The 13,296-nt window shown below is 38.6% G+C and overlaps 1 protein-coding gene across 1 annotated transcript; it reads left to right on the top strand.

The window, feature by feature from the left end:
• On the top strand, nt 1-11,935 carry LOC139946470 (armadillo-like helical domain containing protein 1). The gene is made up of 12 exons (XM_071944140.1): nt 1-194; nt 1,277-1,483; nt 2,333-2,401; nt 3,113-3,279; nt 4,222-4,418; nt 5,394-5,478; nt 6,334-6,453; nt 6,574-6,646; nt 7,550-7,679; nt 8,191-8,268; nt 8,805-8,886; nt 10,081-11,935. Exons 2-12 carry the CDS (start codon nt 1,284-1,286, stop codon nt 10,098-10,100), a joined length of 1,221 nt encoding a protein of 406 aa, XP_071800241.1. The 5' UTR covers nt 1-194; nt 1,277-1,283; the 3' UTR covers nt 10,101-11,935.
• Nucleotides 11,936-13,296: the final 1,361 nt, after the last annotated feature.

Below are 13,296 nucleotides of genomic sequence, written 5' to 3'. Positions count from 1 at the left end.
AGTATGAAAACCGGCCGCTAGCAACATGTCAACAATCGTGTTGATCTCCATGCTGTTTTGACAGGCAGTATTTCTGGCAAAATTAACAAATTCCACAAATTTTATGGAAATTTTAAGACCGAAATTACAATACTGAATGTAGTCGTTTTCCCTTCCACGTCATCCGTGTGGTTTGTAATCCGCAGCTGATCGGGGTAAGTTAAAAACTAAGTAAGTGTTAAAAACTTTGATTGATGGAACTGTCTGAACTGAATGTTAAACATAGTGATAGTCTAGTCTTACTCTAGGGACTCTAGGTGAAGTGTTAGTTAACTTACGACTTGCTAATGTTAATGTTAGGCCAATGTTTGGTAGCAGTAACACTTACATTCATTGAAAATTCCATAAAAAATCAATCCCAGCCAGTGACAATGTATAGACCTACTCCTCTACTCTTTTAGGGATTTAACTTTCCGGATGGCGCCACCTCTTTTTCACTCATTTTTACAAAAAGAGATCTCATGTCATTGAGGTAAATTAATTAGAATAAAATTAGATACTATTTTATTTCATATGGTGGTGCCATGCAGAAATTTTTCCCTTCATCAGTGTGGTGTACTGGGTAAACGTCAACTCAACTCATGAGATGAGTCGATCTCTAATTATTTTCTCACTCACATAAACAAGTTAGCACTACACAAGTCACGCTTTCGTCACATTTGCTTGGCAGTAGCCAGTGCAACTGAGACTGAGAGTGAGAGAGAGACTGACACACTGACAGAAGCATTTAAAAATGCCTGTTCAAGTTTGGATGCTGACTGCTAGCTCTATATTCTGACATATTCCGACAACCCCTGTGATTCACATGGTATTTGATTGGGTTGGGGTTATATCTGGTTATGGTTTAGGGTTAAATTAAGAAAATACACTGTTGGGGTGTCTGAACATGTAGGGGGGAAAGTAGCCACCATGTTTGGTAGTTGCGATGATCGTAACCATCCCATCCTCCCGACGGTCATTGAGGATGGAGGGTTACGGAATCGCAACTACCCAACGCATCGCAACTACGTGTTGGGCTCTTACTTGTTAGTGATGGCTCTCTTAACATTGGTCTTATCAAAGACAGACTATCAGGACTGGAAACACTAACTAACAGAGTAACAGCCCAATATGGTGGGCTAATGATAGGAGTATTGACAAACAGGCAAATCAGAATAGTGTGTAACTGTTTGTACGAGTGTCAAATGCTTTCATCAATTGTTAACCTTTTATTTTATATTTTACCCTCTGTCTGTAGATCAGCCATGGCCAAAGCACAGACAGCCATCAGTAATGTGATGGCCATGCTCAGAGAATGGGACAAAGGGTCAACATCAACACGAGCTCAGATCCTCAGCGACTTCATCAAGAGTAGTCAGAATAAGACGGGGCCGGAGTTAGAGGCGGATTTTGCTCAAGCAGCCAGTCTCTTTTTGGCTCGTCTTACAGCCTGGATAAGGCTAACGTATCCTTGTGACTTTGATTAATGTATCTGGGATAAACATTACAGTTTTTGCTTCTTTGCCTTTTGCATCAGTGTGTAATACAAAAACTCTGCATGGCTAAAATTTTGGACAATAATTCACAAGACTGCAGTTCTTGTAGCTCAAAAATCTTACTGGACCAAAATTTTGTTCTAAATAAAGAAGCAATATGAATTTCAATCAAGTCATACGCCTCTCTTAATATTTATGCATGAGGTACGTCACAACTCAAAGCGAGGCGATTGGCGCAGCCACTGCAAGTGATGGGGAACCTGCGCCCCATCATGCATAAATATTAAGAGGCGTATTATATACACACTCCCTCATGCCTTGATATTTTCACTCTTGAAGGGGCACAGGAATCTTCCTCTGGTAAGGGTAACCTTGCACACAGGGCACCACAGCAAAAGCACAGAGCCCAATTTCATAAAGCCTGTTAGCGCGAAAATATGCTTAGCATGAAATTCCTTCCTTGATAAAAACAAGATTACCAACCAAATTTTAATTTGTTGCATATTGCTTGTTAACTGGGATTCAGCTGTTGTTTGCTTATCCTAAAAATCACGTGGAAATTTGGTTGGTAAGCCTGTTTTTATCAAGGAAGCAATTTCATGCTGAGCAAATTTTTTTGCTTACAGGCTTTATGAAATCGGGCCATGGGCACTTGCTGTGGGTGTGACGTAGGTCAATTTGTGGCCTGCTCTCTGTAGGAGTCGGGCTGTTTTTATATCTTCCATTGTAAGTACTGCGTGAAGGTATTGAAGATACTAATTGATTGTTCCTTGGACCAAGACCAATTTCTGCATGGCTTTCCATAACTTTTCTGACAGCTACATGGTTGGAACATGTCTGAGTCAACAGCTACAAGCTCTCAGCATCTTCTTATCAGCGTCCAGCGGGTGAGCTCTCTGATCCCAACCCTCTTCTTGCAGACTCCATTTCCCTCTCCTGAAAATAACCCTCCTACTGTTTGACCATTTAATATATCATTCACTGATTGTTCGCATGTCAAGAATTACATCTTTGCGAGGGCAAGGACATTTTCATTTCACAAAGGGCGCTTCCATTTTACAGAGCTTTAAGTCGAAGCGAAAAGGTCACCAAGACGATGGCAAGGACAACAAAGGACATGGCCTCAGTGACCTTTGTGTACTTCCTGGCTTAAACCCTCCTACTATATGACCCTTCAATAATCATACAATTGTTTGCATGCACTGTATTTCATCTTTGAGAGGCCAAGGCCATTTGTATTTTGCAAAGGACCCTTCCATTGGAAAATCCTAACAAGTGGATATGGGAATCTTTTGAAGGGACACCAAGGTCAGGCAACATAAGATAGTAAAATGTATACATATTTCAGCTGATTCGTTATTGAAAAGTTTTAGATGGCATGGACAAGGTCATACATCATGCATCCTCTATAATTGTCAAATGGAAATGCCGAGTTCAAAATGAAAATGGAGTTATCCGAATATTGTTGAACCCCGTTGTATTCATGTTGTATAGAAAAAACGCACGGGTGCACCGCACACAGAGGACAAATACAACACTAAAACTCTATTTGAAAGGGTACATTTTTTTACTTTGAATGTCTTTCCCTCATATTCCAGTCACAAGTTCTTGGCAGAGTTTCTTGACGTGGGCGGAGTCTTGACCATCTTGGAGATTCTTAGTTTGAAACAGGCTAAGGAAGAGGACAAGGCACAGGCTCTGTATCTTCTCATGTGTATCGCTAACTCAGGACGCAAGTACAAGGAGCTCATCTGCGAAAGTTATGGTAAAGAATAATAGATACTAAGCACCCATTGTAAAAACAAGGTTGGCCATTTTGTGGAGTCAAAATTTTGACTCCATCAAATGGCCGACCGTGTTTGTTCGTGATGTACAAGGAAAACCGTGCAATTTTGAGGCATGTTTGTGTTGATCATTATATTCTACTTTTAAATTATCTATCTAACCATTTCATAACAAACGGTTTCAAATGCTTTTCAAAGACCAACTTGCCCGATCCAAGGCAACGTGTCCCTTTAAGTGGTCCAGTGCCCAATTTCATAAGGCTGTTTAGCAGATAATACTGAACAATTTCTTCGCTGAGCAAAAAATGAGTAGGGCACCAGTCATAACAATATAAATTTTTTATCCAGTTTTGACTAAAAACCAGTTTCTGTTTCTTGTCTTTGCTTAGCAAGTGTTTGTGCTTACAGGGTTTATTAAATTGGGCCCAGTGAAGTGGCCTCAAGTGCTGGTGTTGTCATAGTGTGGGTTCGGTCCCAGTTGCTGCGTGTATGTCCTTAAGCAAGACACTGAACCATAGTTTGCTTCTGAGAACGAATTCTGAGGACGCAATAGCAGGCAAAGTCTTTTGGCAACACGAAGCTGTGGTCTCAAACTGACATTCATGTTTCTGTTTGTTTTGCTGTTGGTCATGTCAACACTCCCATAAAATTTGTGCACGGTTATTGTTAAACAGCTGAAAGTTTCTTACAGTCAAAAAGCTCTGCCACAACTCTTAAATCCAATCAAGTGGACATTTTCCTTCGTGTAGCAGAGCAAAATGCTACACAAAATGTATCAGTTGCTACTCAAAAATCACCATTTGCTACTAAATATTAAGTTTCACTGTTTACAAAAAATGTCAAGTCCAAATATTATGCTATGCAAAAACTACTTGAAGAAATCAATCCCTGCAATCACCTTCATCTTCATTCTTTCTTCTCAGGCATAAGAGCAGTTGCTGAGTGTCTCGCTCGTTCCAAGTCCGAAGAGACTCAAGAGTGTGCACGCAACATGTTGCAGACTCTAGCCCAGGGTAACCCTAAATTTGAGAGCCAAGTGTACAAGGGGTTGATCGCACTGCTGCCGTCCAGCTCCCCTAAGGCCCAACAGATGGCCGCGCAGACATTGCGGATTGTACAGGTGAGTGATGGTGATCAGTTTTGGGGACAGATATTCACAACGATTCTTTGCTAGACTTGTGGACAAGTCATTAATGGTTTGTCGCAGTGATAGTCAAGTCGTAATGGTGGCGTAATCATACAGGTCTCCGCGATCAAATACTGCTCTCGTGTGATCAGTGCTCTCGCGTGACGCTGCTGTCTGCTGACTACAAATGAGATGAGACTGCACAGCGTGAGAGTGGTAGTCTCGCAGGGGACAGCAGTCTCGGGAGAATATCGCCAGTGTGACGGGAATCGTGTCGTGCGTGATCAAGTGCACTGGACTTAAGCCCTGCTGTTTCTGATCAGCAGAGTGTGGGTATGAGTTCTAGTCTTTGCACTTGTGTCCTTGAGCAAGACACTATGACCATTATTGCTGTGACCTTTGGATGGGGCGTAAAGCCGTAGGTCCTGAGTGTTGTGTAGCGCATGTGACAGAACCCTGTTACACCTATCGATAAATAAGAAAGGGGTTTGTCTGTTGTTTCTGGTATTGTTGGCAACAGATTGCCATTTACCTCTGTCTTTTATTATTTGTATTTGGTAATAAAAACAAGGATGCCTCATGAGTGAACTTAATTACTGTAGCTCATAAGACTGAGGACACTTGTAAACAAGGGTGCTTGCTATGTGAACTCGAAACAATGGAGTTATTAACCCCTACTCTTCATCAATAAGTGTTGTATTATGTGCACTATAAATCCTAGGACAAGGGACCTACGGCTCAATGTCTCATCTGATAGACAAAGCAATTAAGTGCCACGATTGACTCTCGAACCCACACTCTGCTGGTCAGAAACACTTGGGCTCTAGACCGGTTCTCTCAACTGCTCGGCCACGACATGCCAAAATTATTCTTGCTTCATTCCAAGGCATGAGTGACAAAGAGACCTGTATTTAATTTTGTGGTATGTTTGTTATTTGAATATTTTTGTTGTTACTTTCGTTTGATCAGAAAATTGTTCGGCAAGCCAATCCTAACATAGTGGAGCCGCTGGTAGATCTACTCAAGTCATATCACCTGGAGGTTCAATTTGAAGGTAAATAAATTGTCCGACAAACAACAAATAATAATAAAAACGGACATTTATTGTGCATTTACCTATATAAATATACTCTACTGTGCATTACAAGGTATACAAAAAATGCAGAGAAAAAAATTAAGAAAAAACAAACAAATACACAAACAGAGCAAGAATGAATTAAATGGGTGAAGTAAACCAATGGGTTTTTAACTTAGATTTAAATAAAACAAAAGCATGATTGGAAGTAAAGGGCGTTAAACATCCACCCACCACACATGTTTGTCATCTTTGTGAGTCGAGGACTTCTTTTTACCCTCTCACTGTGTGGACTTATTTTCTATGAGTGATGTCCATTTTTGTTTTGTTAGCGAAAGCAAAGTGTGGAGGCCCTGGCTCTGTCAAAACACCAGCCGTCAATTTCACCAAACTCTTCCTAACTTAGGATTAATCTTAGGACTTAGGACGAGTAAAGTTCCGTATTCAAATACGTAGGATGCATTGAACCCATCCTAAGTTAGGACGGGTTACTCATCCTAACTCGAGTTAGGATTCATCCTAGCGTTTCGTGAAACCGGCTGCAGGATCCCTTGTCTAAAGTCCTTGGTTTTCAATGGGTAGACGTGCTCATCATATACATAAGTAAAATGCATTCTCAAGTTGCACCACAGCACCCTGTAAACCGTAAAATGGTGCTATGTTAATAAATGGGTCATATTATTTCAAACATAGCTCCGCCGTTGTAGACAAAAATAATGAGCGCTTTGAGGCACCCGAGGTGTGGTAGGTGCTATATAAGGTGCTATATAACTGTAAAGTTATTATTATCGTCCTTCAATCAATTTAAATGTTTTTTTTTTCTCTATTTGGCAGCGATTGAGTTAATCAAAGACTTGATGTCTCATGATGTTCAGGAGCAGTTGTTATCCAGCCTTGTCAGTGCCCTCGTCCCCGTTAAAGATAAACTCCTCAAGAGACCAGAAATTTTAGACGGTAAGAAGTTATTACCTGGAGAATAATAAGTGAGTCAGTATCCAAAAGACTTGTGAGATCTTGCGAGATTTGGGAGATCATTACTAAACAGATAATTTGTTCTGTTTTTTTATGAATTAGACCCAACTGCACCTGAGCTGAAACGCCCTCTACCGGTGTTTGTACAGCAAGCAGCAGCGGGTAAAGTTATAGGGTAAGTGTGAGCTTGTTGTAATTATTTGTTTATGAGAGCAACACCCGCTTCAGACAGGCTCTCCAGGGTCGCACCGAACCACATTTTGAATTAAGCACATAAAAAGTTTGAGGTATGAAATAGTAAGGAGTGAGTGGACGCGCTAGAAGTCGAAAGACGACTGTTGCAGTTGTTCGGGAAAGACTCTGAAGCACCTTGGTTTCAGACGTGGATCTTGTCATGAGCTGTCTGAAACCTAAATTTATTTGGGTTGACCTAGAGTCGCTCCTCATCTATTTGGTTTGGCGCGACTCCGGCACGCCTATCTTAAGCAGGTGTTAGTCTACCATCACAAGGTCGGATGGCCACTTTAAGGTGAGGACTGCACTTAATTTTTGTGGGCTGTCGACCCAAATCAACCGTCGCTAGAGGCACATTGCCATCTACCAGCCTGGGGCTGAAGCAGGGCTGCCCCTATCACAGTCTGTAATGATGTAGGCATTGGTGTCATCCACTATAGGAGCTTGGCTGGTAGAGCAGAATGCACTACCCTCCCAACTTTTTATGAAGCAGTTATTGTCAAGGGCTCAAGTGTCATGACCAGGATTTGGACCCACACTCTGCTGCTGACAACACCAACGCTTGGGTTCGGTGAACTGGACCTCTCTACCACGACATGTCATAAGTTTGTTATTTTTATAGTTTTTTTATGCAAGTTGCCAGTCACACTAGGCCTGAAGGCCACTCCAAGGTGTGGGCCACAATTATATTTTTCCAGAGGCCGTTGCCACCTACTCCTAGGGCTGAGACTAGAAGGAAGTAGTCTGGCCCTGTTTTGTAGTGGGTGAGAGTCAATTGTATGGTACAGGGTACACGACGTAAGTGGTTGTACTTTAACGAATGTTACATTTAATATTCCTTCAGTGTTCTCGTCCGTGAAATGAGAGAGATCGCCCAGAAGCTCATCCAGAAGAGATGTGTGCATAATCTGATGATTGCTATGGGGAATGAGGATCATGCTGATAGCCAACGACAGGCCAGTATAACGCTAGAGGTATGTGGGCCATTCAGTAGTTTAATAAACACTTTAATCCTCACGTCACAAGTCTAAAGAAAAAGAATTCCGAAGAGCTGAAAGTACTCATGCTCGAGTACTACTTGAGTACTCAAGTACTAATTGAGGACTATTTGGATGGTTCTTATACTAGTGCTTTGGCAAAATATTTGTATATGAAATCCATCGTTGGAATTCGAAGACCTAAGTCTTGTAGAACCAAGTACTTGGTACTTGCCTGTTGGACTTCAGACTTGGATATCAGAACACTTGGTACTGCGACACTCGAACTGGATGGTTTAAAAACTCGTCCTCTAATAATAATAATAATAATAACAAATTCTTATATAGCGCATTTCACAATAAATCGTATCAATGCGGTTTACATTAGTCCTCTAGTAATACTCTTCCACTCTACTTGGTAGTACTTGATACTCATCTGATCTTGACTAAATTTCACTCGACAACCTTAAACGACAATCAAATAATGATACAAATTTTGTCTTTTTAGTACTTATCAAGCACCTTTCCTATCGTCGATGAAAATATTCGGGAGGCCATGGGAGACGCCCTCTATCAACTCTTCATGGTAAGGCACAAAACACTTGACTCTCGTTAGTGCTCCCTCTTTTGTTTTAAATTACCTTACCTTCATTTATAGAATATGTGGACCTCAATTCATTATCAGTGCAAAAGTATCACTCCTCCTAAATTAGCAATTACACAAAAAGCTCTGCGCAAATACGATGTATCTCGGCCAGTGGTCTCGGCACATACTTGTTTTGTGTGTTCATCTCAGTTATTTTAGCTTAATTACAGCGATTAGACAATTTCTGACTTGTTGAAACTCACATGTAACTTTATTGACCTTGAAGTAAGGCGTCAGTTTGAAATTGTCTGAACAATGTATTTAGCTTACACACAAACAAGTACTTGCATTGATACAGTGTTTTTTACAAAAAGCATTTCCGTGTGAGATTTGTTTTTTTGCAAAATAGAGATACATTGTTTTCGCATTGACTCTACAAGAAAAATATAAATACAAATTATGATAAGAAGATGTTATTTTACTTCATTGTTTTTGATTGGTTGTTGGGTTGTTTGTTTGTTTGTTTGTTTGTGCAGGCCAACCCTGAGATGCTATACATGAACATGAATGCAGTCCAAGCAGATGTTCTCCGCTCCAATAAGGTCAACATTCCAGGACGTAAGTTTCAGAATTATATCAGGTTTAGTTTTGGTATATGCTCGGTTATCACTCCTAAAATCAATGGCACAAAACACCTTTACTTAGAAGCTTACAGCAGCATTGGATAGTAAAAAGTATTTTGAGAATTGTTTTACATTGAAGACATTTTTAAATGTAGAGTTTTTATGCCCCAAAATTTGAATCTGATAGTACATTGGCAATCACTGTTAAAGGCAGTGGACACTATTGGTTATTACTCAAAATAATTATTAGATTAAACCCTTAAATGGTAACGAGTAATGGGGAGAGGTTGATGGTATAAAACATTGTGAGTTTTGCCATTGCATTATACATTAAAGGCAGTGGACACTATTGGTAATTACTCAAAATGATGATTAGCATAAAACCTTATTTGGTAACGAGTAATGAGGAGAGGTTGATGGTATAAAACATTGTGAGTTTTGCCATTGCAATATACATTAAAGGCAGTGGACACTATTGGTAATTACTCAAAATAACTGTTAGCATAAAACCTTACTTGATTACGAGTAATGGGGAGAGGTTGATGGTATAAAACATTGTGAGTTTTGCCATTGCATTATACATTAAAGGCAGTGGACACTATTGGTAATTACTCAAAATAACTGTTAGCATAAAACCTTACTTGATTACGAGTAATGAGGAGAGGTTGATGGTATAAAACATTGTGAGTTTTGCCATTGCAATATACATTAAAGGCAGTGGACACTATTGGTAATTACTCAAAATAATGATTAGCATAAAACCTTTCTTGATTACGAGTAATGGGGAGAGGTTGATGGTATCAAACATTGTTAGAAACAGCTCCCTCTGAAGTGCCATAGTTTTTGAGAAAGAAGTAATTTTCCACGGATTTGATTTCAAGACCTCAGATTTAGAATTTGAGGTCTCGAAATCAAGCATCTGAAAGCACACAACTTCTTGTGACAATTTTTATTTTTTTTTTCATTTTTTTCAACTTCGACGACCAAATGAGCTCAAGTTTTCACAGGTTTGTTATTTTATGCATATGTTGAGATACACCAAGTGATAAGACTGGTCTTTGACAATTTACCAATAGTGTCCAGTGTCTCTAAACTATTTTGAGAATAACTGTAAAGTAATTTGGTAACTTTTGTCAAATTCCAAAAATGTAGTACTTTCTTGATTAATTTTTTGTATTTTTGTTTGCAGTTGTTGAAGGTCTGGAGTGAGAGCCATCAGCATTTTCAAACCAAGCTTCACCGAAGAATTATTTCCGCCCGTGATGAAATACAGAAACATTTCCGTCCATGATGAATTACCTCTCTAATTTGTAAATTATTGAACTGAATATACAAATGACTGAATTGTTATGATATGTTTATAACTGTAAATAGGCTGTTTTTGAATTTTGTGTTTCCCCCCGCTAATTGTGAGGTAGTAAACCAACAAATAATTGGATGCATTAGTGCATTGTCACACAATAAAATCACAAGGTAAAATCTAGAATTTTCTATTGAAATTGAAAATCCAGATTTGACCAAGTGATCTTATTCTGTGATAATGCACAAATAAAACTCATTCAGTGTTTATTTATCAGTGTCATTTGATACACTTTTGGTGTGGTGGGTGTATTATATAAAACATCCGTCCAGATGTATTTTTTTTAGGACTGTCATCTAGTGACTAAACCACAATTTATTGACTTGTGCAATTCCTATATCCCAGAAAAAAAAATCACTGAATCCCATTGATTCCCATTAATATTTTGAATGGGATTCAATGGGATTCAATGGGATCCAATGGGATCTTCTGTGGATCCCATTGGATCCCGTTGAATATGTCCCAAATTATTCCACACCAATCCCATTGAATCCCAATAATCCCATTTAAATTTCCAATGAGATCCCATTTAAAGGATTTGGGTACTTTTTCAAAATGTCCATAGATTTACATTAAACTTACAGGGTTTGAAGATAATGATAGTGGAAAGCTTCCCTTCAAATATATTACTGAGGTGCTGTAGTTTGTGAGAAATGAGTAAAACAATGTAATGAAAATACGTTTGTAAGTGCTTAAAATAATTTTGGTCTCATGAGACCAAAATTATTTTCATGACATTGTTTTACTCATTTCCCTAAAACTACAGCACCTCAGCACGTAATATTTTAAAGTACGCTTTCTACTATCATTATCTTCAAACTGTGTAAGTTTAGTGTAAATCTTTGTCCAGCAAAATGGACACACACCCTTTTATCAGGTTGATTTTTTTTCAATGGGATTTTTTTTCCTGAAGACGTTCAACCATGTTGATATTAGAGATTGGATGTTGGTGTTCATATCCCCTTGTGGGAGTTTTGCCTGGTTCCTTTGTTAGGAAGATCATCTAGACAAACAAAACAAACAAGGCAGTAAAAACAATTTGGAGGTGAGGGGGAAATATCAAATGAGAACGAATTTTTAGAAGGCATATAAGAGCAATGTATATTAAAGCAAATGTCATTTGAATGTGTTTTGGAGATGTTATCTCAGGCAAACAATAAAACATTTTTCAATAAATGTCTTTCACAGAATTTAATTATTAATGAAAACTACACCTTAAAGGGAAGGTACACGTTTGGTAAATACTCAAAACAAATATTAACTTAAAAACTGCCTTGGTAAGAAGCATTGGAGAGCTGTTGATAGTTAAAACATTGTGGGAAACGACTCCCTCTGAAGTACCGTAGTTTTTGAGAAAGAAGTAATTTCTCACTCATATATTAAAAGACAAGTCTTTTATTCATATATGAAAGCACACAAATTCGTCCAACAAGGGTGTATTTTCTTTCATCCTTTTCTCGCTATTTTGATGACCGATTGAGCCCAAATTTTCACAGGCTTGTTATTTTATGCTTATGAAGGGATACACCAAGTTAGAACACTGGTCTTTGACAATTACCAAACGTGTACAGTGCCTTTAAAATTACATAACAAAGCTGTTGATTTTGTTTGCGAAATCCATTGTGTGAGTCAAGAAAATTTGAGTAAAAAACAATGCACAACCATTTCCCCGTTTTAAAAATAGTTTTTAGGTGTTCCAGCAGCTATTTTTGTCTGCATCTTCTTACTTCTCATTTAACTTGGCAAAAAGATCCCTAAAAAAAAAACCTATAAGAATCTTATAGGAGTCAAGGAAAAGACAAAAAATCTTTTAGAATATACCTATCCTTTTTAATTCCTATTAGGATTCTATACTTATTTCGCCTATAGATGGGATTTTCTTTTGTAAGGGATTTCAGAAAAGAATATAGGTTGTACATACTTGAAACTTTGTACTTGGGCCTAGATTTAAGACCTAGTATTAGGATGCTGTTCAGAACAAATCACATGTGGCTTACTGACCCCGACCTTGATCTTGATTGTACGCAGTTGCCTGTAGGTTTAATGCCTAACAACATGTGTCAAAATATTTGGAAATCCCATCTGAAAATAACCCACTAAACAACAACAACAACAACAACAACTCTTTGCTTATAAATAGATTTACTGAAAAAGGCGGGCAGTCAAGTTTAATTGGTAATTTAAATGGGACGATGTTGATCTGACCCGCTCCGTCAATTTTCAGCAATAACAAATAATGGTTAGAAGCCTACACCAGCTTTAGAATAAGTCGTGAGTCAGGAGTTGGTGAAAAACCATACACAATAGTTTTCAGCATGTAAACATTGAACCTTGCCGTTGTTAAAAAAAACAGAATCTGTTAATAGGTGTTCCAGCAAAGGTTTTTTCTGCATCTTTTTACTTCACACTTGACTTGGCAAAGATATATGGGGTTCAACTAACAAACATAACCTTGTAGTTAGCATTGGTCCATTGTTAAAAGAACACGGAGGAAGGAAAAATGCCTCACCAAAGATTTATGATGCTGTTCAGAAATCACATAAATATGGCTTACTGACCCCGACCTTGATCTTGATTGTTCGTGCCTGTTGGAGTAATGCATAATGGTGTCAAAATAATTATGTTGTTTGGAAATCCCATCTGAAAACCCTCCACCCTAAAACGACAACAGCAACAACAACAACAATTTGTTGATTAATTATTATCTACATTTGTTGAAAAAGTCAAGTTTACTGATTGGAAACGGACGGGCTGTCTTAGAAAACGATATTGATCTGACCTCGCTCCGTAAATTTTTCGGCAATAACAAATAAATTATTGGTTATTACGAAGCCTACAGCAGCTGTAGGAAGTCTGAAGCATTTTGAGAAACATTTCCATTTGAATTGATGTGGTAATGTGAAAATTATTAGTTTTAATGGCAACCAATTTGAATGAGGCGTTACTGCAGACCGTCCGCTCAGAACAAGGTCATAGTGCAAGCTGTATGGCTTTGATAAAATTGCTTTTGCTTGTAGAGCGGTCTTTGAAGTATTTGATTGGCAA

The sequence above is a fragment of the Asterias amurensis genome, chromosome 13, assembly GCF_032118995.1.
Source record: "Asterias amurensis chromosome 13, ASM3211899v1".
NCBI classification, from domain to species: domain Eukaryota; kingdom Metazoa; phylum Echinodermata; class Asteroidea; order Forcipulatida; family Asteriidae; genus Asterias; species Asterias amurensis.
This window is presented reverse-complemented; position numbering and strand designations above follow the sequence as displayed.

What these genes read in the sequence shown, in the direction of transcription:
- LOC139946470 (XM_071944140.1), top strand. Translation starts at nt 1,284, where the DNA reads ATGGCCAAAGCACAGACAGCCATCAGTAATGTGATGGCCATGCTCAGA. An exon ending in GCTCATCTGCGAAAGTTATG is followed by an intron (nt 3,280 to 4,221) that starts GTAAAGAATAAT and finishes CTTTCTTCTCAG; the next exon opens with GCATAAGAGCAGTTGCTGAG. An exon ending in GCAGCGGGTAAAGTTATAGG is followed by an intron (nt 6,647 to 7,549) that starts GTAAGTGTGAGC and finishes ATATTCCTTCAG; the next exon opens with TGTTCTCGTCCGTGAAATGA.